The 24650-nt window shown below is 44.8% G+C and overlaps 2 protein-coding genes across 4 annotated transcripts in view; one reads left to right on the top strand and one right to left on the bottom strand.

Moving 5' to 3' along the window:
• ATP1A1 (ATPase Na+/K+ transporting subunit alpha 1) overlaps positions 1–17194 on the bottom strand; it is a 31458-nt gene extending 14264 nt beyond the window's left edge. The window contains exons 1-4 of the mRNA XM_079960238.1: positions 17177–17194; positions 4768–4875; positions 1736–1795; positions 55–258 (exon numbers count right to left, since the gene is read on the bottom strand). Coding sequence (XP_079816364.1) covers positions 55–258; positions 1736–1795; positions 4768–4875; positions 17177–17188 — 384 coding nt within the window. The 5' untranslated portion in view covers positions 17189–17194. The remainder of the gene's footprint in view (positions 1–54; positions 259–1735; positions 1796–4767; positions 4876–17176) is intronic.
• A 315-nt stretch (positions 17195–17509) lies between these two features.
• On the top strand, positions 17510–21795 carry NDUFA1 (NADH:ubiquinone oxidoreductase subunit A1). 3 transcript variants are annotated; one of them, XM_079960382.1, is made up of 3 exons: positions 17510–17532; positions 20017–20086; positions 21415–21795. In XM_079960382.1, the coding sequence occupies exons 2-3, from the start codon at positions 20062–20064 to the stop codon at positions 21747–21749; spliced, it is 360 nt and encodes a 119-aa protein (XP_079816508.1). In that variant the 5' UTR covers positions 17510–17532; positions 20017–20061; the 3' UTR covers positions 21750–21795. The 3 variants fall into 3 exon arrangements, with proteins under 3 accessions (XP_079816508.1, XP_079816506.1, XP_079816507.1); XM_079960380.1 differs by lacking the exon at positions 17510–17532 and adding an exon at positions 18476–18665; XM_079960381.1 differs by lacking the exon at positions 17510–17532 and adding an exon at positions 19903–19925.
• Positions 21796–24650: the final 2855 nt, after the last annotated feature.

Below are 24650 nucleotides of genomic sequence, written 5' to 3'. Positions count from 1 at the left end.
TCTCTCTCTCTCTCTCTCTCCCCCCCCCCCCCCCACACACATTTATTAACTCACATTATCATTATTTGGTTCTTCCTCTGTCGCTGCTTGGATACCATATGCCAGAAAACAAAGAATAGCTCCAATCCACAGCAGAAGCGAGAAGCCCCCAAATAGCTGCCGACAGAATTTAACCCATTCTGGGGTGGTGGGAGGCGGAGTGAGCGAGTTGGGGCCATCCCGAGCCAAGATCTCTTGGGCGCGTGCAGGAGTCAGACCCTGAACACAGAGGTGGTGGAAGAAGAGACATATTACAGCATCTCCCTAAGGAACATCAAAGCAGGCTTTCCATTCCAACTACTGATGGTTTCTGAAATGCAATCACCACCACCGCCAATAGGCCATCTCTCTCTTGCTGGCCTTTCCTAAAAAGCTAGCTAGCTTCTTCCCTTATTAGAGATGGATTTGCTCCACTTTGAGAGACTTCCAAGTAGAGCTGTCATCCAATCAATTAACACTTCCTAAATTTGCAAAGGACAAAACAACCGAAGGAGGCAGAGCATAGCTTGCCTTTAAATGGTTTGTGTATATTTTCATGAGCAGCTAACACGGACCAGCAAAAGTCCTATGGCTTCCAACATCCCAGACCATTAGCCATGCTGTCTGGGGCTGGTGACAATACAACTAGTGGAAGGCAGCGTTGGCAACCCTGGTATATGCAGGTGCCATCTTAAAACAGACGTTCTTGTGAGAGTGTAAGGGAAATGCCATTGCCAAGATGGCGCCAGTCACCAGCAGTTTTTTTAATAATTACTGATCCTGGAAGGGTTGAATCCAGCTACATCATACTCAAGAGCAGACTCACTGCTATCAATGGACTAAAATCAGTCATGACTAACTGGTCCATTGATTTCAATGGCCTACTACAAGTACAGGTGGCAACCATTTTTGGCATGTCCAACTGATGCGTGATTGCTGATGAGCGGGTTCTTTTGGACCAGGAAGAAGGTGGAATGGGGGGGGGGTGTAACAAGATGGGGCACACATCTACATGCTCCGCCTCTGTGCGCTGTGCTTAGGGGCCAGGAAAGCAACCCCTGCGTGAAATGGTCGCCACCGGTATGACATAGCCAGATACATTCTAACACTAATACCGTATTTTTCCCGTGTATAAGACTAGGTTTTTTACCAAAAAAAAAAAAAAGGTTTAAAATTGGGGCTCGTCTTATACACAGGTAGTGCTGAGAGGTGTTTTCTTAATTTGGAGTCGCCCCAAAATAGGGGGCGTCTTATACATGCGGGCATCTTATACACAGAAAAATATGGTAACTTTTTAAAAATGAAAGGATGAGCCCCGTTTAATTGCAGGTGGCTTTTTAAAAAGTGAAATTGAAGAGATTAAAGACCACAGCCCTTTAATCAAGCTTGCATTATTCTATCTCTTCCAAGCATGAAACAGCCCCAGCACAATTTTCCAGCATCGTTCAAGAAATCCCATGGCTCTTTAAAAAAAATTATAGCAGAATGTAAATGGCAGTGAGGCAAACAACTGCTAAATCTCAGAAACCATTCAGGAAATGGGGAGGTAAGAACTTTTGAGTGGGACAGTCCAGTGTGGAAAGACTAGGTGCATTCAAATGGTGACTAAAACATTAAGCATGAAGAAATTTCTTTTTCACCAGGAGGGCTCTTTAGAATGTTATTGCAAACCAGAATTGGGGGGCGGGGGGGGGCACTCCATAGCTGGCCACCTTACCCGGCTGAGATCTGTACCATATTTCCGATGAAGTTCATCCAGGCTGAGTTTGTGATCATCCTGCAAAGCGAAGTAAAGATTAGCAAGGCATAGGTGGTGATTTTATTTCACCCAAGAAATTCAGAAATTCTATGCAATGCAATTAACTTATGCCAAACACATTACCCCCAAAATGGTGACAACTGTTTCTAGCTTAGTTGCATATTAATTGGGGTTTATATGTGTTAAGCCTTTGCTAAATAGTAGAAGCAGACATTCCAAACTGAAAAAACGGGAGAGGAAGGCAGGGAGGTCATGGTGGGCTGGAGCTTCCAAACTGCTAGTCTAAACTGAGAAGCAAAATAATAATACTAGATGTGACTAGATATTTCTCGCTCTCTTTGGTGGGGATCCTAATGAAAACAGCAGGTTAAAAAAAATCAGAACAGTGTTTCTCAAACTTGAGTCCCCATCCGTTGTTGGGCTACAACTCCCATCATCCCTGACCACTGGTCCTGCTAGGTAGGCGTGATGGGAGTTGTAGTCCAACAACATCTGGGGACCCAAGGGTGGGAAACACTGCTTTAGAAGGACAGAACAAGAAACAGCCCCTTTTAGGTTAGCTTAGCTTGTTATTAAAAAAGGCAGCTATTTAAAACGCCTTTGTTAACAACCAATGTGTTTTACAGGCTGAAGCCATGTATGGTTACTTAGAGGTAAGTCCCACTGAGTTCAGATGAGATATACTCCCAAGAATGCATGCAAAGGACTGCATAGGACTATCCAGTTGTATCCACTTGAGAATCCAGCTATGCAACATCCTGGTTTTCCGAAACGCTTCTAGAGTGAAAGGCTAGTGGAGAAGACAATCAAACACAATGAGGGACCCAATCTGTGGTGAAGGTGACAAAAAAGCAATGCTTTACCACCACTGAACCTTTAGAAAGCTGTCCAACAAAGCTTTTCTGAGTAGCTTTGCTTTCTCCAGCTTCGGCCCAGGGGGAGGAATCCAAGAGCCTTTGGGAGGCCTGCTGTGACGACTTTGCCAGACATTTCAAAGATAAAATCACTCCTATTGATCAGATCTCAAGTCCTACTTTCTAAGAGCCATCTGGGGATGTCATTAAAGCATTGTGTCTAATTTCGGGGTGGGGATCTGTTTCAACTGCTGTTGCTTCAGGATAAATCAGGCTTACTGCTTGTGTACTCAGCCCTTGTCTATGGAGGACTAAACCTAGGAGAAGAGGACTGACTCTGGATCCAGGAGGTAATTAACGTCTACATGAAAAAGGGAGCAGCAGCCCCAGCAGCCTTTAAGGAGGCGGCAGCAGCAGCAGCAGCAGCACATCTCCTTAAAAACCTTCTTAGGCCTCGGACGACTGTTGTCCAGTCACTAATAGCCTCTTTTGGGGCTCGGTGCTTGAATAGATGTACCAAAGATGGGGTCTCCTGGGCAACTCATTACTGAACCTCGTTTCAGTCTGGCTCCAGACTTGGTTATGGCACAGAAACCTCTCTGGTTCTCCTAACAAGATCTTTGTTGGGAGAAAGATGGCAATCTAACCCTGTTCTTTCTCTATGGGACCAAGGAATGTGAAGGAACACTTTCTCCTGTATTACCCCACCTGCTCTGTTAGATTGTCAGCTGAGACTTGAAGTATGTGACAATCAATACCTTTCCACTTGTGGCACCCAGTTTATGGAATGCCCTCTCAAGGGTGACTCGTTTAGTATCCACAGTTTTCCCGCCCCACCCCAGGGGCCCGGAGAAAACTCCCTATGTTTTCAAACCTTAAAAAAGAAAAAATGGAAATGGTTCCATTTTCCTGATGGCTTTTGTTTTATTCGCGTTGCTTTATTATGTGTTTTGACTGTTTGGACGTTAATTGTTTACACCATACTGGGACCAATTTTAGTGAAGGGCAATACAGAAATATCTCAAATAAGTAAATTCACCATAATACTTATTGCATTTGTTTATTTCAGTCAAATGATTCTCAAAGGCAACACGCTGTGATACAGAGAACCCCAAACTCACTTCTCTCTCTCTCTCACACCGACACAAACACCCCAACCCTTAGTACACTGGTTGATGTATGGGGTCAAAGTGTTTTCTCTTTAGCTCTGCAGCCCTAAAGCTCCAAATGCCAATTGCTAAATTTTCCTTGCCATGATGTTATTCTAGGGAGGCAGCTTCCCTGAGGCCAGAGTGTCCTTCCCTTATATTTATATTTCAAAAGGTAAAAAAAGGTAAAGGCCCCCTGGACAGTTAAGTCTAGTCAGAGGCAACTATGGGGTTGCGGCGTTCATCTCGCTTTCAGGCCGAGGGAGCCGGCGTTTGTCCACAGACAGCTTTCCGAGTCATGTGGTCAACACGACTAAACCGCTTCTGGCACAACAGGACACTGTGACGGAAACCAGAGCACACGGAAATGCCGTTTACCTTCCTGCTGCAGCGGCACCTATTTATCTACTTGCACTGGTGTGCTTTCAAACTGCTAGATTGGCAGAAGCTGGGACAGAGCAACAGGAGCTCACCCCGTCACAGGGATTCGAACTGCCGACCTTTTGATCAGCAAGCCCAAGAGGCTCAGTGGTTTAGACCACAGCGCCACTTCTGTATATTAAAACATATATTACAATTTACAATATACAAGAGAGAGAGAAACTGTATTTCGATGCCAACCAGATTTTATTTTTTTAAAAAAGAGGGTTGTGGGAAGAACAGGGAAACTGTCAGAGGAATGAGAGGCTGAAATTTTAGGCAAGAGGACAACTTATAGAAGGTTATGGCACCACAGCAACTAGGCAAAACACTGCGCCTCACACTACTTTTGTTACAAATTTGTTCCCAAATTTATTCCCCCCAAAATATGATAGCTAGCCAATAAAGCCCAGGAAAGTGAATGAAGCTTGAATCTTGTAGCTAAGTTCAGAGCAGGAAACAGGGCACGTAACTGAAATTTAGGAAACCATCTTTGGAAAGTCTGAAAGGCCAACTCTTGCTTCATGAGCTGAGTCACCCCCACCTCTAGATGTCAAAAGGTCCTTACCAGCGAAACTTCCTTTTTCAGTTCATCCATATCCTTTTCCTTCTTCCCCTTTTTCTTCTTGGCTCCATGCTCAGATGTAGCCGCAGGCTCATACTTGTCACGTCCAGTCTGTAAGAAAAGTCAGAAATCATTTGCCTTGCAATGAAACAGTCCATCCAGCTTCGTCATGTCAAATTCTGACCCGCCCCAGTACCTTGAGTAAAGTGCGTTCACAACTCTGCTTCCAGCCACACCTGAACCGGTGAAATAACCTGCAGCAATTAAATGTGGAACCTGACCAGGGCGGATAAAAACCAATGATTTTTAAAAATATATATTTTTTTAAAAATCGGATTTTTTAAAATTTAAATTGTATTTTTAAAATAAAATGCTTTTGGAGGACAAATCTTTCTAAATATACTTTTCTATTTAAGTTACATTATAGTCCAAATGCTATTTAACAGGAAATAAGGACTTGTTTTAAGTTTTTCATGTGTGCTAAAACTCAGTTAATTGTTTAACAACATCAGTTAACAAACATGGATACATATGCTATAATGTTATTGTTTCAATTAACTAAATTGTTTAAATTGTTATTCAGGAAATTATTATTTTTCTCCTTGCAATAAAGTACAGCAGAAAAGTTGTCCAAATATAAACAGTTAACCTATTAAACCTCAAAATAATTTCATAATTATCTGTTAATGTATTTCTAATAGTATAACCAAATCAGTAATTTTTGAGATAACTGTAAAAACTACTCTGAAAATTTTTTATTCCGAAAATGAAACCTTTATCTGGTTGTAAATATTAAGATTATACCAGCAGGAATGAGTCTTTCTGTAAAAAAAAAGTAGAAGATTTAAATCAAGTCTTACTGACTAGTGATTTAAATCAAATCCACCCTGAACCTGACAGATACAAAATGCTCTCTACCTTTCAGTTATAGGCCTCTCCATCAAAGAGAAATTAAGACCTGTCTGTAAGAATATTAGAAGCAATTATTGTGGGGACACTTGAATTCTCCCAAGCGCTAAAGCCTACTGAACATAGCTGGATTTACTTCTGAGTGAACCAAATTGTGCTGCAGACAACACAAAAGCAACCATCACAGGGGCCAGGATTGTAACAATGACTTCTACCAGCTGTTTGTGGTGCACTTTGAGAGGTTTACAATTAGGTACAATAAAAAGCCATTTACAAATTTGAAATCCAAGTGGCAAGGGCAATGAATGAAAGCCTAAGATTCCACATAAAAACCCAATTTAACTGAATTTTAAAAAGGGAGACGAGCACATCTTTCATGGCAGATATTATTTTAACAAATATACTGAGAGAACTCCTGGCCAATGCATCACACTCACAGGGACTCACTGGGAACTAAAAAATCCCCTCCCATTTAGAAACTACCAGAGACTGAGTAAAAGCACAATGGCTCAGGTCTTAGAGGTTCAAAGTGGATTTGCACTAAGCCTGATATGGTTTATGTCAGAACTGATAGGCCATAGTTACGTCCATCCATCTGCTTGCAGGAGCTGCTGCATCTTTGATATTGATATTGATAATGAATTCATCAAGTTAACCTTTACAAGGATGGAAAACAAAAGCAGGCAACCTCCAAGACCATTTGTTTCAGCTCAAGTGGCAACTGTTCATCTGGAAGCTCAAACCATGATTTATGTTCTGAACTATGGTTAGTACAAAAGGTAAAGGGACCCCTGAACATTAGGTCCAGTCGTGGCCGACTCTGGGGTTGCGGCGCTCATCTCGCTTTATTGGCCAAGGGAGCTGGCGTACAGCTTCTGGGTCATGTGGCCAGCAGGACTAAGCCGCTTTCTGGCGAACCAGAGCAGCGCACGGAAACGCCGTTTACCTTCCCGCCGGAGCGGTACCTATTTATCTACTTGCACTTTTTGGTGAGCTTTTGAACTGCGAGGTTGGCAGGAGCAGGGACCGAGCAACGGGAGCTCACCCCGTCACAGGGATTTGAACCGCTGACCTTCTGATCGGCAAGCCCGAGGCTCTGCGGTTTAGACCACAGCGCCATCCGCATCCCTCTTGGTTAGTACAAACCATAGTTTAAATATGGTGCCTGAGTTGAGCCAATGTGAGCATGATTCTTTTTCACACTGGAGCAAACCCCCTGTAAGATATGTGCACTTGCATTGTCAGTCACACTACAGGAAACCGGAAACATTCTTTAGAAACACGACATTCTGCATCCCGACTAATTGTGTTAAGAGCGTGGTCGTTTCTAAGAACATCCCATAAGAGTCTTATCACAAGTTTAGCACAATCCATTTCATGCTGCTACATCGTGGAACCGTTAGAAAGCTTTTTCCAACGATTTATGGACTGGATAAACAATCTGACCATGTTTGGAGATAACAATGAGCCAGGATTCCTTGCTTGAGGAATTATGGCTTGCTTAAACCGTAACGGGAACAAGCAGCAGCATGCAAGTGTGTACAGCCTGTTTGCTCCCACACTCTTCCTTCCTTCACACAAAGGGCAAATTGAAACAGGAATGGTTCCAGTGATCAAGCCAGGGTTTGTAAGCCGACAACAAACTCTGGATAAAGTAAGCACAAAACAACAACAACCAAACAGCCTTCTAGGTCCAGAGACAACATGCCAAATGTCAACGCCAAAGGATGGAGGCTTCTTAACTTAGTTAAGTGGGAAGCTAATACAATTCTCCTCAATCCTGCTTTTGTACTCAAAATATTCATCACCAGTATAATGAAGCCTGCACGGGGAACTTTTGCACAGAAACACCTTTTTAATGTATGGGGGAAAGATGGGGATGCAAAGTGTCATTTCAACTACTTCCCCTATTGTTCGAGAGTGGAGACCCTGCTCCCCAATCTTCCATCCACTTTGGGACACTAGGATGAGCACATGGAGAATCTCGTTCTACAAATAGAGAGATTCAACTAATGGTTCCAGTTCCAAGCAAGCAATTCAAAGGGGAGCTCTTAGAAGCTGGAAGTCTGAAACAGAGATTCAAGCTGCGCTCTTGTGAACACTTGCCTGGGAGTAAGCCCTTAGGAACTCAGTGGGCTTCCTGTACATGTATAGGCCTGCAATGTCATTTGGCACACCGTTGCAATTTTAATTGTTTTAAGCCACCCTGTATTAACTGTGCACAGTTATAAGGTAGTAAATATAAATAAATACATCTGGATGCTGTACTTGCTGTCTTGTCTGACTGGATAAACTAGGCCAAGCTGTTCAATCAAGCTGACAGGAATAAACAGTGACAACCTGTTGATGTTAACTTAGTGGAAGTTTTATGCTTTTACCACAGCCCCTTTGGAGTTCATACAATTGGCAATATAGCTAAAGGCAAGCAGAGGCCAGAAGGCTACTGACAGAATTACGAGCTCCACATGTTGATTCTCTCAAAGTACCTAAAATCCTATGTAATTAAAGAATCAAAGAGTATTTTCCTCATACTTTTACAGTGCACTCAGGGCTCTGTTATAAAACTACAGGCTGTTTTTAATAAATGCAGTGGAGCTTTATCTGTGCAGAAGATGAAGCTGAGCTGAAAATGCTCAACATACCTCATATTTTCCCTTCTCTTTTTTTTAAAAAATGGGGGAGGTGGAAACAGTGAAGTCACTTAGGAAGGAAGGGGGGGGGAACCTGTAGTGCCATTGTCAGAAAAAAACAAAACCCACTTCAGCTCTTCCAGTCTCTTTGCTTTAAATAGCATTGAAATGCAAGAAATCTTAGATTAACAGCAGATAAGCCATACCAGAGACTGCTTGACACAGGCTGGCTTTCACTGCCCCTTCCGTTTCCAGCTCAAAAGGAAGTACAGCTTATAAAAATCATAAAGAGGGTACTGAACACAAGCCCAGCTTTATTATTTCCATGCCCTCATTTCAAAAGTGGCTTGCACCCCCCCACCCCGCAATCCAGTTCACATGCCTGGAAAATTCTGGAATCCACCCCCCACCCGCCCCATTTCTTTGTGAATTGCTGAAGTGGACTTAAGTGCTCTGCAGATTACATGCCAGGGCCAGCACCAATTCATTCTGTTAGCTTCTCTTGGAGGCAGAGAGCAGAAAGAGCAGAAAACACACACTTCCTGCTTTGGGTGTAGGTTATATATATGTGTGTGTGTGTAGCATGGCAATGTCAGAATTTGGGCAACACCAACTTGCTTCCTCTCACCACCCACTCTGATTGGAGTATTGGGCAAAATGAGACATAAATGAGATATAATGAATCAACAAGGTTAAGGCCTCAGAAATCCGCTTGGCTCTGGTAAATATACAGAACTCCAGGAAGTGCAAACCTGAGCAGAAAAGAGAGGCCAGGATGCTGTAACAGGTCAGGCAGAGGAGCTGTGCATTCATGCAGGTGAGAAAGGGAGACGGAGCCAATACAAAACAACAAGTATCATCCACTGGTGTTATTCAGATAGACAGGGAAAACAAAGCCACAAGGCTAATAATGTTTACATTTATGATGCAAATAACTACAGCAAAGCATCTTTCCAAGCAGTTTGAACAATCGAGTCTCTCAGAACAATCAGCATTTCAACAGGGATGATTTAAGCCACGGATACTGAAGGAGGCACTTAGTCATAGTAGATCTGTGAAGTAAACTGAAATATTCTCCTATATACACACACATACGATTATGAAATTCTTTCTGCACAAAGTAAAAAATAGTTCTCTGTCAAAGATTATGCTAAGAACTTGAACAGTGGACGGTCGGGTTGCGAACGTGATCTGTGCGGGGTGCACGTTCGCAACACACAGGGTTTGCAACACGTGTGGGTTGCGATGTGGAGCTTCTGCACATGCATGACCGCCAAAACCCAGAAGTAACCCGTTCTGGTACTTCCAGGTTTCGGCAGTCCGTAACCCGCAAAAACGCAACCTGAAGCGGCTGTAACCCGAGGTATGACTGTATTGTTTAAAGCAATACTAAACTGTTTACACTTTTGAAAAAGCTAAATATTGTCGAAACGCCCAATGTTCAGATGTTGCGGTCTTACACATACTTAGCTGACTGCAAGCTGCCATTAATTCAATGGGATTACTTCAGAGTACAGGATTACATTGCAAGTCATGTTGGCTAGATATACAGAAGATGAAATATATAATGAAGAACATTATGCTTAGACATGAGGCGCAGCACAGTGAAGATGCTATGCCTTAAGCCAAGAGTTCTCAGCCTCAGCCTCTCATCTGCAATACAGGCATAAAACTGACCTATTTTAGTGGGTTGGTGTAAGAGGAATTATTAAGCGAAAAACGAGGATACTGGTGCTGCCTTCAGAAAGCAACATTTTTCTTCCTCCCTCCTTTCTGGGCTGTCTTTTGTAAATATGCCAAGAGCTTCTCCATATTTTGAGCCTTGTGCAACTAGAACTGCTTGTGCCATATCCCAAATGTAAGACAAAGCTGAGGGTTAGACAAGTAGGAGCGTTGCTTTTTTCAATCTGGACAAGATAAAAGCCAGAGTACATAAAACAAAGTCCCTGGGAATCTGCTCTGCTATTATAGTGACATCATTAAAACAGCATCTCAAGGACAGCTGGAGCTACTGTTTCTGTGGCTGCAGTAACAGAACAATGCTTATCTTCCTAAGACGGCAACTCTCCCCACCACCAATCGCCATCTGGGATAATCAATGTACCCCCCACAAGGGAAGTCGGACGCTGGCTGCTCTGGAAAGCCAAAACTGGCTAAGGCAACCAGCTGCCATCCCCATTTCTGATCTATTATTGCTTGAGAATGGCTACTGAAGGGAGTCAGAGAAACAACTGGATACTGGGAATCAATGAAAAAAAAGGGACCGCGTGTACTACTCAGTATCTTTAAAAAGTCAAGATAAATCACCCACACACTCGACACACAAACCATTACAGTGGTACCTCGGTTTAAGAACAGCCCTGTTTACGAACGATTCAGTTTACGAACTCTGCAAAACCAGAAGTAGTGTCCCGGTTTGTGAACTTTACCTCGGTCTAAGAACGGAATTTGAACTGTGAAAGGGCACCGGCGGCGGGAGACCTAATTAGGGAAAGCACGCCTTGGTTTAAGAACGGTTTCGGTTTAAGTACGGACTTCCAGAACGGATTAAGATTGTAAACTGAGGTACCACTGTATTTGCAGTTTTGGTTGCTACCCACCCAGGTTTGCAGGGAAGGTATGTCAAAGGAGACAGCTATTTCTTTGGCTTAGGGGAGACCCAGTTCTCATCCTGAACTCCAGGACTGCCTACTTTTATCAGCTAAAAAGCCTTTTTCAAGAGGAGTGAGCCCACTGCTTAAGGAAGTGGTTCTCAAAGAGAGAGGAAGTGGAGGATGGCAAGTGTGGTGGGAAAATTCAAGGAAAAACAAATAAAAATTTGCCAGGGTTCAGCCAGTATGAAAGCAATGTTGCTACACACTTGTTTTCATCAGTCTGAACATGAATTGAACTTCTGCACTGAGGCTAGAACTCTATGAACAGGCCAGCGGCTGCCTTCTGAGGAACCTAGGCTAACCCACCTCAATGTTTTAGTCATCCAGCAAAGGGAGCATTCAAACTGGATCCAGATGCCCCATCACCCAGCAATGGAAAGTTCACCAGTGGCCTCTCCTTCTCCAACTGCCACAAACAGGGGCCTCTGAAGGACCACATTGCCCTGTGGGGAGTGAGAAGCAGCAGAAACAGCTTCTTCTAAAAAGAACAAAACCCCAACGTATTTTTTTTTATTTAAATAGTGCTTATTGGTGTAATGATCTTACATTAACCACTTTGTGAGGTCCCTCTGAAAATCAGTAATATAAACCTTAAATGAACATACAATTTATCTGTGGAAGAAGCAGTATATCCTCCAACCACTAGACCATCCTACCCAATTTGGCTACTATGCCTAGTCCACACTTAAAATTGATCTCCAATTTTGCTTTAAAAAAAAGGCTAACCATATTTTGCTTTACTTTAGATCTCTACTTTGTAGGGGATCATAATCTCCATTAGTGCTAGAAATAGATCTGAATAAATGCTGGCTTTTGTATTTCACAGAGCTGTCATCCCATCTTTTGTTTCCCTATCCTTTTGGGAAAACTCAAGATCTATTGTGCTAGGCACAAACATAGTCAGTCTACAAAGAGCTTCCTGAACTTGAGGGCTGCCACTTACTGTACAGGACTTGAGCCAACCCCCCCTTTTTTTCCCCTCTTTTACCATTCAGCCAATGGAAAAGTTCTGTGAAACTCAGAAGAATAGCTTACTATTTATATATACATTTCAGTTGGTCCCAATACTGCTCTGTTTGCACCCATCTCTAAGCACTGTTTCCCTTTATGGCATTTTCAGACATGAGGATGCTGACTTCAGCAAGGCCAGTAGTATAAATGCAGAACTACAACTCTGTTTCTGTAAATTCATTCAAGGAGTTCCAGAACTAGATTCCGGAAAAACAACCGGACAGCAACTGCCTCTGTCACTTGACCATTTCAGGAAAAGACTGGCTAGTTAGGTAAGTTGCTCTCTCGCTTCAAGTCTTGCATTCCTTATATGGGGCATTATTACCGGGATGAACCAAGCCAATGTACTATTTCCAAGACAAGGGGTGGACTTCTCCAAGGTGCATACATAGCTAACAAGAGGCTGGCTTGATCTGAATGGACTACTGGGCCATAAGGATAAAATAATTATGCCCTGATTAACAGCTATACCACAATCTGGGCCCTCCCCAGCTGTCGTCTTGCTTGTTCCCTCACCCTGGAAAACATGAGGCCAAACCCATGTGCCTGGCATGACCGCCTTCCTTTTCCTGGGATTTTCTATCCCTAACTAATCCACCAAGTCTTCAGTCTGGTATATTTCAAGGAGTTATTTGAATCCTGTTGTATTTCAAGTAATATTCAAGCAGTGGCAATGCTGGGGGAGGAAATCTGCCACCGGTTGGGAAAGCTCACTGTGACATGTTTAGTCCTGGAACTGAGGAAAGAGGCGGATCTCCCCCCCTTCTCCTCCTTGAAGGTCTTAGGTCTACACATCATTTCTTACGTATCAGTCATGCCGTTTATTTCAGCTGGAAGCTTTTCCATGCACAGGTTTTCTCAAGTCAACTCACTGGCTCACCTGCTTGAAGAGCCTCTCTCAGAAGCCATCCTGAGAACCTGCTCCCCTCCTCACTAATCTCACCATTCTGAACTTTGGAGCATACAGGAGCTGTGCAAGAGACTTGCTGCTTTGGCCTATTCCAAATTTCAGCATGATGAAAGACATCTTCTTCCTGTCCTCAAAAATTATCTGGCATGCACAGTGCCCTTGGGGAAAGTTAGGAGTCACTGGTGCCCATCTTACAGACTGGCTAATAAAGCCAATTCAAGATGGGTTCCGGAGTGAGTCACAGTCATGCTTATTTATTACATTTCTATCCTGTCATTCCTCCCAGAGGAACAGAAACGGCATATTTAGCAGATCATAGTCACTGGCCGTAAGCCTCTGTGCGCAGAAAGCTTTAGCTGCAACTGGTGGCACACCCCAGCAACTGTTGTATTTCTCTGTGCAGAAATGGAAAACAACCTGCATGTTGCCACACAAGGGAACAATTAACTGGATTCAGAATTGTAGAGCTGGAAGGGACCATGAGGATCATCTAGTCCATCCCCCTGCAATGCAGGAATCTTCTGCCCACCGTGGGGCTTGAACCCATGACCTTGAAATTACGAGTTTCATGCTCTACCTACTGAGCTATCCCTCAGTCTATAGCAAGTATATGAATGCTTCTCATGAAATCTACATTTACTTGTTCCAAGCATTTTCACGTCATTAAAAAAATAAAAATAAAATACAAGAGTTATAAACACACACATATTTTGCTCCTACCTATTCAGGTTTCTGAAAGTAAACAAAGTCCAAAATGGGCCGAGAACATCAGCTCCAAATCCACAACTGCCTAAGCTCAGAATCCAAAACAATCTAGGGTCACAAGGAAATCAATTATTGTGGGTGCTCAAATTATTGCTCCCACCTTTTGCTATCGCAGCTCTGGTTAGAGCCAAAGCGCATTCAGTTGTGGAAGGGAAGCCAGCCGTGAGACTGTGCATGGTTTTTGAAGGTCAGCATTGGAAAGGGGGAAAGAGAAATTTTGTGAGTTCCCGGTATGTGGGGAAGGAAAACAGTAGCAGTACAGTAAATTTCCACACTGGCATGTCATGAATCCCATAAAAATGCTGGCGACATCCACACGATTATAGAAGTGATAACCAGTCTCATCACTCCAGGGGCTGCAGGGTTTGGGGGGGTGGGGTTGTTTCTGGACTGCTTAACACCCCAGCTTTAATCTCAGATAATACTACTGGTACAACACAACACAAGTCCAAAGCCTTTTGAGACAATAAAAATTCTCAGAAGAAGTCAGCAGACCTTGATGGGGCAATGGAAAAATTTGCCCTCTCCTCCTGACAAGATCCATAGCTCGGATAGTACAGAAGGCTTTAGGAAAGCCCTAAAGTTCTGGAAATTAAAAGGAAACACACACTGTGGACATGGCAAAACTCTTTAATCACTGTTGTACTCTGAATTTTGCTCCATAAGCATAAATTTGAAGGATTAAACGGGATCTTAAAATGTGAATGCTATCAGACTTTTAAAAAATAAATTTTCCATTTCATGCATAAATGCCACAAATAACAAAAAAACTCAGATCCCTTCAGGATATCCATGTTTGGTGTGAATAAAGGGATATATTAGTAGAAAGCAACTGCAGTTACCCCAGTACTGGATAGTTCATCTCTACATACATCCAGCAATGGAGAAGCAACAGCCGACCTGGGAACTTCACGCAGTTCTTAAACCGAAAATGGCGTCCGGAAGAATAAAATGTGTGCAGGCTAATAGACACAACTGCAGTTGGAATAGAGAGCCCCTGTTAACATCCACAGTAATACTCTGGAGTGTAAGCAAGTTAAATCTTGAAGCTATACTAGAATCTCCGGTTACATAAACGCCAAATCCAAAGGTATACCCTGCTCAAAAAAGTAACAAAACAGGTTCAAGTAATTTTCCATTTTTCTTGTGTTGAAATATCAGAGTCACTGTGAACGGTGTGGAAGGGTGTTTTGTTTTTTTACCTCCGACTCTTCTGAATCCGAGATTCCTCTGTGGTTTGCTTAATGAAGCCAGTGCTAACAAGGAGAATTCCCAGACTGCAGAATCTCAGCTTTGTTTGCTTTAACATAGCCAAGGCAAAAAACAGACAGCGCTCAATCAAAGCTATTTTTCCTGTTTTTGGCAATTAAGGTTGCAACTCTATGGCTGCAAATGGCACTGAACTGAACTAGTCGTTACTGGTCAAAGCCAGTTCAGACTGATGCTTGCCACCAGCACCCCCATCTTAAAACTAGTTTGTGCTGGGAGACGGCCAACATACATCCAGGACTGTAGAGCGAGCCGCAGAACAGCTTGCAACTCTGCTAAGAATTTTACAGACAAACCTCTGCACTGTGATCTCCCTTGTCGTTTACCCTCAGATACCTTTGCTGCAAGAAAACAGGAGAACCATCAGGTGTGCTCACTATCTCAACCATGCAGTTAAAATACTTTCAAGAGAGCAGGAGGGAAGAAAAGGCAGCAGTCTCACTTACAAGGCAGTACACCCCAAGGAGCCCTGAAAGGTTTGCTTCTGGAGTTAAACATGTTCAGGGTTGTACTGGAAAGGGCAAGAAGGCTGAAGCCTTGAGCAAACAGGCTATAAATTGCAGTTATAGGATTCCTGCATTGCAAGGGGGGGGGCGTGCACAAGATGACCCTCAGGACCTTTTCCAACTCTACATTTCTATGAAAAGCAACCAAAAATATTCCCCGTCCACGAAAAAAAAAAGGCCAGTGCGAAGCCAAGTGATGTGATCATCCTTTACATCCAGCAAGAAAAGGGAAGTTACTAGGGAGGAGTTCAGCTAAATGAATGGGGTGGCTGACGGGGGCACTAAACGAAAGCTGCCCAAAGGCAAAGAGATACTACACACTATGGGATAATTGTAGACTACCGAGAGCAATGCAAACTTTCTTGCCCCACTGCATCAAGCTGTAGGATCTTGTCCCTCAGATGTTTCCACAATTAGGGAACAGCCTCTCCTGTTTCCACTTGTCCCGCCCGCTTAATTAGCCATTTTAATTAACCATCCTGCAAAACTTGGACCCTGAGGCCTCTACAGAAGTACAGTTAAGGAAAACCACTCTGCTTTCAAATTGAGCACATGAAAAAAGGTATTTCAACTTGAGAGGGGAGGGGGGGGCGCTGTCCCATTAGGACTTGGGTTCAAGCCCCTTAAGGCTCATTGGGTGACGTGGGGCAAATCCCACCTTTCTCCCTAACCTGCCTTGCAGGCCAAGGGGAGAACTTAAATCCTTGGAGAAAAGGCAAGATAAGCATTTTATATAATGGGTACATAATCAAACCGGAGACTTTCAGGCCTCAATAGACCAGGGCTCATCACTTTTAACATGGGATAACTCCCCCCACTGCCCAGACTTCTATTTCTAGCTGTTTTTCTAGGCCCGGCCTCTGAAAAGAAAAACCTCCCCGACTTTGGAAAGTTTTTAGTTGATATTAACAGGAAAGCACTACAGGCCTGGGCAAGTCCACCCGATTTCCAGGCCCTGAAGCCACAAGCCGGAGGGAGGGACCGGGGCCACTTCCACCCTCTGCCAGGTCCACAGCCTCTCTCGCCCATGGCTGGACCAGTTTTCCATTCCTGCCGGCAATTCCCTTTCCTTTTTCGAACCTCGTCTAAGCTGGGGCAGAAAGAAGGTACAGGAAAAGAGAGAGATGCCATCCTGTCTGGCCAGCCGCCTCCTGTCAGCCCTTTTCACCTGAAGCTCTGATAACCCATTTTGCAACTCTGCAATTGCGAAGAAAATGGCTCCCTTCTCCCTCCGGGCAGCGGCCAGCCCGGGAGCCCCGGGAAAGAAGGAGGAGGAGGAGGAGGAAGGGGCCTTTCTTCTCCGGGGGAGAAGCTGCGGGTTCCCCCATCCTGCTCCCGCGTCTCAGGGCGGCGGCGGCGGGCTTCCCCTTCTGTCTCCGGCTCCCGAACTCGGCACCTGCCGGCCCAGGAGAGAAAAAGCCGGAGGAGGCCGGGCCGGGAAGCGGGGCTGAGGAGCCGCCTCCCCGAGAAAGAGCCCCCCAAAGGCGGAGAGCGGGAGCCCCAGGCGGGCGGCTCTTCGGGGGACGCGCCCTCTGCCTTGGGATCAGTGAGGATCCCGGCTTCTAGGGACCCAAGAGCAAGAAAGGAGGCGGCGGCGGCGGCGGCCCAGTTGTGGAGTCTTCCGATTTGGGGCTCCGGGGCCAGTTTTTCCTTTCCCGCCCTGCTGCTCCTGCCTCGCCCGTCTCCGGCTCCCTCTCCGCCGGCGGGACCCCCTGCCCTGCCCTGCCCTTCCCTCCGGCTCCCCGCTCGCTCGCTCACCCCTCGGCCCATGGCGGCGCGGCTGCCACGTGTGCGTGCGCTCCCTCCCTCGCTCTCTCTCTCGCTCCCTCGCGGGCTCTGGGGCTGCTGCTGCTGCTTGGGGGCTCTCTGCGGGGACCAAGCTCCGCCAGCCGCGCTCAGGCCGAGTGGGCGAGGCGCCTCTTCCGCGCCAGCTAAAGCCGCGCGCCCGCCCCGCCCGGGAAGGGGCGGAGAGAGGGAGGGAGGGAGGGAGGGCGAGGGCGAGGGCGGCCCGGCAGGAAAAAGACCGGCGCCTGCGGCCCAGAGGCTCCGGGGCGCCCGCGCTTCGCCCGCCGCCGACGCCGCCGCCCCTTCCCGACCGCGGACTGGGCTCTTAGGTACCACCCTGGGACGGGGAAACGGGCGGCGCCAAGCCTAAAGAGACTGGCACCTCGGGTTAAGAACGGAATTCGCTCCGGAGGTCCCTTCTTAACCTGAAGCACCACTTGAGCTCATGGGGCCTCCTGCTGCTGCTGCCGCTGCACGATTTCTGTTCTCCTGAAGCAAAGTTCTGAACCTGAAGCACTCTTTCTGGGTTAGCAGAGTCTCTAACCTGAAGCACATGTAACCCGAAGTACCACTGTATAGTTATTTGGCCTCCTTCACCCTTGACCCTAAATATACAGTGGTACCTCGGGTTACATGTGCTTCAGGTTACATACGCTTCAGGTTACGGACTCTGCTAACCCAGAAATAGTACCTCAGGTTCAGAACTTTGCTTCAGGATCAGAACAGAAATCATGTGGAGGCGGCAGCAGGAGGCCCCATGAGCTAAAGTGGTGCTTCAGGTTAAGAACAGAGCTCCGGAAGGAAGGAAGTACTTAACCTGAGGTACCACTGTATAGTTATTGGGATGTCGGCAGACACATCCAGCCCGGCCAAACTAGGCTTGGGAGAGCAGCCTAACTGGGCCGGTCTGCCGGCAGCTCCCATGGCCCTTGGTGCTTCTGATCTCCGGACTCGACTTGCCCAGATGGGACAAGATGGAGGAAGCCTCTAGATGGTTGGGGGGGGGGGAGTCAAAGCTGAGCCCTGGCTGCAGCCAAGTGGGCCGTGGATAGGGAGGTGCTGGGCTGCCCAAAGGACAAGAGCCTCCCCCCTCAGCCAAAGGAGAGCAGAGCAGTCTGTCTGGCGCCAGCTTGGCTGCAGGAGTTGCCAGATGGAAGCCTACAAGGCACCAGCCAACAGCCTAAGGGACTCCGCTCCAGATTGGTGTTGGCTTTACTCAACCTTTTCTTCTCCCCAAGGTATCCCCCCAGGCAGCCGAGGTGGCTGAGGATCAGAGTTTTTCAGAGTTGGCTCCCTTCCCAGGTGGATGAGCCCCATCTGTCCCTCACTTCCCTCTACAATACGGGCAGAAACCACGTTATTGACTCTTGAACCTGCTTTTGTTCTTAGCCGCTCAATCTGCCAGAGCCAGGGACTGAGCGAGGGATTGAGACCCATCAACTACCCTCATCTGGTTTAGCGGGTCAGTCAAAGCTGTTTCCCAGGGTGTCACCGCAGTCACATGCTGGCAGCTTCTAGGAGCCACAGGTGGGAGCCGAGTGCAGGGTGAGGACCAAAGGTGGAATCACTGGGCAAAAACAGAAACCCAAGGTAACCTGCAGGAGAAAAAATAAAATTGCTCCCAAGTTTCTCAGGAAATGGGGAGCGAAAATTCTTTTCTTGGTTCGTTGAAGATTGAAATAAAGGCCCAAGGGTTTTCTATACGAGGTTGTTTAGAGAGGGAAAGCAAAGAAGCGCAGCTGGTTTTGATTAGCCGCAGGCATCTGCAACTGCTTCAAAAAGCAGAAGACAGCTAGTGAGCCCCAAACAGACACTGAAAACAAACGACTTCATCAGACATCCTGCAAGCAGCACCCAATGTTCCTGCCTCAAAAGGAAAGGAAAATATCCAGGTACAGCATGAGAATATCCCAACCGAAAATAATGAGGCAGCTACCCTTACTGTACAAGCTGAGCAGCAGGAAAACCTGGATATCGATGGGGGTGTACAGTGGTACCTCGGGTTACAGACGCTTCAGGTTACAGACTCCGCTAACCCAGTAATAGTACCTCGGGTTAAGAACTTTGCTTCAGGATGAGAACAGAAATTGTGCTCCAGCGGCATGGCAGCAGGAGGCCCCATTAGCTAAAGTGGTGCTTCAGGTTAAGAACAGTTTCAGGTTAAGAACGGACCTCTGGAACGAGTTAAGTTCTAAACCTGAGGTGCCACTGTCGTTTCATCCGTTTGCATGCTAGATGCCATTTTGGATCAAGATGGAGGACCAAAACATGACTTTGACAGGAATTCACCTGGTATTTGGTGTCATGGGTCCAAACTCACAAATGACAGTATCCATTTAAAAATCACAATACAGTATTTGTTGGTTTCTAAAAATTTACAGGATGAATCTGTTCCTTGTTACGAGTTGTGGGCAAAAAAATATATACTAAAGAAATACACCTGTCACTGTGTGACATATGCAACTGAACTATTCCTTGCTATTAAAATGGCCATTCTTACAGCACTTTCCCTCCACATTACAATGAACACAACTGAATGATCCTTGCGCACTTTGAGCAGAGTGAAGATCTGGTTATGTCCAAGGGCAAGTGAAGTTTGCTTGTTGGACTGCTGTTGAATGAATCAATTTATTTCGGTCACTGACCAGAGTGTGGGCTGTTCTTTGTTGAGTGTCAATACAGAAAAGTTGAAGACCTTTCCCAAGGAAACTTTTATAAAGAGGTATTGACCATTTTGGCTAAGACCTTTGAAAGACTCCAGTTTGTGTCTAAAGAATGATCTGTTTTGTAATATATTTTCCTTTGTGTTACAGACAGACAAGCATGAACAGAAAAAAGTCTGACTGGTTTCAGACCTTATGACTGGCATTCACCACAGCCAAGGTAGATTCTGTGTAAAATGTTTTTAATTTACGAATTTATAATTTGATTTAGAGTCCTACAGTATTGTTGAAGTTGCATATCTTTCTGTTACTATGAAATGGACAAATCAATCAATCTGTTAGAAGATAGTTCTGAAATGCATAATCCCTGACAAATTTATTATAGCATAAATTTTCAGGGGCTATGGTCCACTTCCTATCCCTCTGGACTTCGTTAACATATATGTGTGTATATTTATATAAATTGTTCAAGGACAAAGCTATGCAATGTATATCAAGAAAGTATTTTGGAATAAATTTGGAGAAAAGTGCTGGCAAATGTAGCACAGGTTTGATGAGGGTTGCAATACATCCAGAATTTCCCAGACATATCCAGAATACTGTAGTTGGAAGTAGTGTCCAGGTGGAAATAGCTAAAATGTCCAGGAAAATCCAGATGTATGGCAACACATGTCAGCAGTGTCGTTTTTGGCAACTTTCCTTTAAAACTCTTTTTGTGTGCACAGCAACTTTGGGCAAAAGTAAAAAAACCACACACAACTGAACAACTTTGCCCAAAAATGCTCAACAACTTTTCTGTCCAGATTTTCACTGTTTGAAATATGACAACCCTAGGTTTGATAAACAAATTTAATCTTCCAGAATGGAGTCTGTTACACAAAAGATACAGGTAAATTTCCAGGATGAGCAGGGCTGCAGCAGTGGAAGGAACCAGAAGGAAGGAACCGGAACATCAGCTTGTGGGTTGTGTGTACATGAGAGGGGTGCTGTCGTTGTTGCCTGTGTGTTATTCGAACTGGAATAGTGTTGTTTGTGTATGCACGTGCTGCTGTCTGTATGAAAGCTGGGGAAGGATGCATGTATGGGAACGAAAGGAGAGGGGTGGGGGGGGGGCTAAGGGAGATTTCCTTTGTAGTAGCATGTGGTTTGGCTCACTTAGATGATCTGCACTCCTGTGTTTTAGGATCCCTGCAGTCTCTCACCACAATAGGCCACATTCCAGAGTTTTGATAAGACACTGTCTCATCTTTAGCCTGTCCCCCTGGAGTAGTATTTAGAAGAGAACAATGGGCTGCATTATATATTCACCACACTTGGACCACACGGGACAAGCGATAAAGATAGTAATAAAAACATTGATGTAATGGTTACAGAGATAATATGTGAGACGTACCGCAGAGCTACAATTAAGTCTGCTGACATGAAATTAGGCAGATTTTCTTTAAGAACAAAACACAAATACATTATACAATCACAACCCCTCCAGTTTAAGATTCTTCTTTTAAAAAAATAGAATCATTTTTATTTTTATTTTTACCGGATTTTCAGAGCACAGAGAAAATCCAAAGAGAAAACAGGCGAACTCTGCTTTGAGAGTGAGGTCGTGTGGCAGCTCTGCTGACGGAGAGGTCTCCAGGGTCGGGGAGAGAAAGAGCCGCCCAGCCTCCGGGATGTGGTACGAGATCTTGCCTGGCTTGGGCCTCATGTACGTGTGCCTGGTCATCCCTGGCGTGAGCACCACCTACATCCACAGATACACCAATGGGGGCAAGGAGAAGAGAATCGCCCGAAACACCTATCAGTGGTATCTGCTGGAGAGAGACAAGCGTGTGTCTGGAGTAAATCGCTACTATGACTCCAAGGGTTTGGAGAACATTAAGTGAAACCGCGGTGCAGTGAAAGCAACTTAATAAACATGCATTTGACAAAGTGTGGAGCATATTGATCGTAATCTCGAGAGGACAGTAAGATTCTAATACTGCACCAATAAAATTGCAATAAAGAAATAAAATACAAAAAAAGGAGAAAACAGGCATCTGTGATACAGGTAAAAAACATCAAAACACAACAGTAAGGGAAGAGAGATTACATCAAAATAGCTAGCTAGATCAGGGGTCAGCAACCTTTTTCAGCAGGGGGCCAGTCCACTGTCCCTCAGACCTTGGGGGGGGGGGGCGGACGGACTATATTTTGAAAAAAAAATGAATGAATTCCTACCCCCACAAATAACCCAGAGATGCATTTTAAATAAAAGCACACATTCTACTCATGTAAAAACATGCGGATTCCTGGACCGTCTGCTGGCCAGATTGAGAAGGCCATTGGGCCGGATCCAGCCCCCGGGCCTTAGTTTGCCTACTCATGAGCTAGATCATAGACAGATCCAGAGTTCCATATTTCAAGGGGAGCTGCTGAATGAAGTTCCACTATAGAGCAGGACCCGCCCTGGTGATGGAGGCCAGATCTGCTGCCCCTGTAGATTGTGCTGCCTGAGGCAGTCGCCTGGGTGCTGGCCCTGCCATGCGGTGTGAAAAGTGTCAGGTTTAGCAGTGCCCGGCAGAGCTTGAAGATGACATATATTTATAGAAATGGCCATAACATGAATGTGTTAATGCCATATTCAGAGGTCCAAGCCTTCTAAAAGTTTTCCTCTTCTGTACAATAGTTAATTGAGCAGTTACTATTTTTAAAAAATCAGAAGATCTTTTAAATAATATATCAACGTTGGTTCCTTTGAAAATGGAGAGAAGGGCCAGTTGTGACATTTCATTTTGTCCTCGTATGATTATTGCAATTTCTTTAAATGCTATGGACCAGAATTCACCAACCCTGGAACATTCCCATCATAAGGGAAGGTGGGTATTGTGGCCTCCACAGCTACACCAATGATCAGGTTCACATCAGATATGAATACAAGAGATTTGAACTGTTCTGTTCCATCTATGGCATGGGCATAGCCAAGGGGCGACAGGGGGCAGCTGCGCCCCCCTAAATCAATAAAAATCTAGTTTCTCCTCCCACCTCACCCCCCAACAAAAGCCTGCCTCCCCTTACAAAAATCCTGGCTATGCCCATGATCTATGGCCCAAAAAAATTAATGTGATTTCCCTGGCATGAGCAGAAATAGATTTCATCTGTTTATCTCACTGTATTTTTCCTATTCCTTAACCTGCATGTACCCTGCAGCTTCTCACGCAGATTTCAGCCCTGTAAATGGTCACAGGACAGGGCATGTTTTGTGAACCACCATGAGCTCTTCAGATGAAGGGTGGTATATAAATTTAATAAATAATGGTGACAATGTTTTTCAAAATAACTTTTACACTTGTTTTGTTAAATCAAGTAGCTTTGGCAAATTAAGTACAAAGCATAAATCTTGTTAGAGTTTACACACACACACACACACACACACACATATACACACACAGCTTTTAATATTTTATACAGAGAAACAGAATATAAGGAAATAAAGACCAGGAGGCTTGATGGAAGACAATAAAGGAAATGTGTTTAATCAGATGAGTAAATGGTGTGTGGGACTCTGATACACATATACTGCCTCAGTCTCTATTGTCTATTCTGTTAGGTCACATTGGCCAATAAACTAGAGAAATAATGAAACAGTCCAGAAATATTACTTTTGTTTCCTTCCTGTTACCTCACCATTCGTTTGAAGATCTATATTTAAAAATCTATGTTGCACCAAAGTCGGGCAGCAGAAGTACGGAAGCTGAAATGAGATCCAATGAATAATCTAGATGAATTAGGTTCAAAGGCAATAAAAATATTTGTCTTTTTCAAAGGGTAATTTGCTTATGGAAGACACAGAAAACAAAAAAGTGATTATGTGTAACTGGATTGCCATTGACCTTCCAGCTGTTAATTATGGCTCTCACACCCTCTGCTGGCTTGTTTTGTGGTTTTAATGAGATCACCGGAAGAAAAGAGCCTCTGATTCCATTAAAGGGGAACTATTTTGTCATACTGTTTCAGAGCAATGTGAAACCACCAGGGAAAGCAAAAGAAAGAAATATGCAGTAGTGGAAGTGGCTAAATACAAATGGACAGGTATTAAGTACCAGGAAATAACATTCCACTATTTCTAAGTCGAAATAAAAAAATTGCCCAGTAGCACCTTAGAGACCAACTAAGTTTGTTCTGGGTATAAGTTTTCGTGTGCATGCACACTTCTTCAGATACACTGAAACAGAAGTCGCCAGACCTTTATATATAGTGGGAGGGTGGGGTGGGTTTTTCTCAGAAGGCTAGTAGGAGATGGGGGATTGACTCAATGGGTATGGTAAACCTGTTGACGACTGTTAACGACTGCAATTAGTCCTACAGGAAAAAGCAAGGGATAGTGTGCAGATGACCAAAAATAGTTTTAGCATATGTAATGAGAAAAGGTCCCATCACCTCCTGGCAAATAGAAGGGGAAGAAATGGAGGCAGTGAGAGATTTTACTTTCTTGGGCTCCATGATCACTGCAGATGGTGACAGCAGCCACGAAATTAAAAGACGCCTGCTTCTTGGGAGAAGGGCAATGACAGGCCTAGACAGCATCTTGAGAAGTAGAGACATCACCTTGCCAACAATGGTCTGTATAGTTAAAGCTATGGTTTTCCCAGTAGTGATGTATGGAAGTGAGAGCTGGACCATAAAGAAGGCTAATCGCCGAAGAATTGATGCTTTTGAATTATGGTGCTAGAGGAGACTCTTGAGAGTCCCATGGACTGCAAGAAGATCAAACCGATCCATTCTGAAGGAAATCAGCCCTGAGTGCT

Source organism: Podarcis cretensis (genome assembly GCF_951804945.1).
Source record: "Podarcis cretensis genome assembly, chromosome: 17".
Taxonomy (NCBI): domain Eukaryota; kingdom Metazoa; phylum Chordata; class Lepidosauria; order Squamata; family Lacertidae; genus Podarcis; species Podarcis cretensis.
Note: the sequence above shows the minus strand (reverse complement) of the source record. Positions and strands in the feature narration are given on the sequence as shown.

Coding starts and splice junctions, on each gene's coding strand:
- NDUFA1 (XM_079960382.1), top strand. CDS start 20,062: ATGACTGGCATTCACCACAGCCAAG. Junction 20,087..21,414: donor TGGCATTCACCACAGCCAAG/GTAGATTCTGTG, acceptor CCGGATTTTCAG/AGCACAGAGAAAATCCAAAG.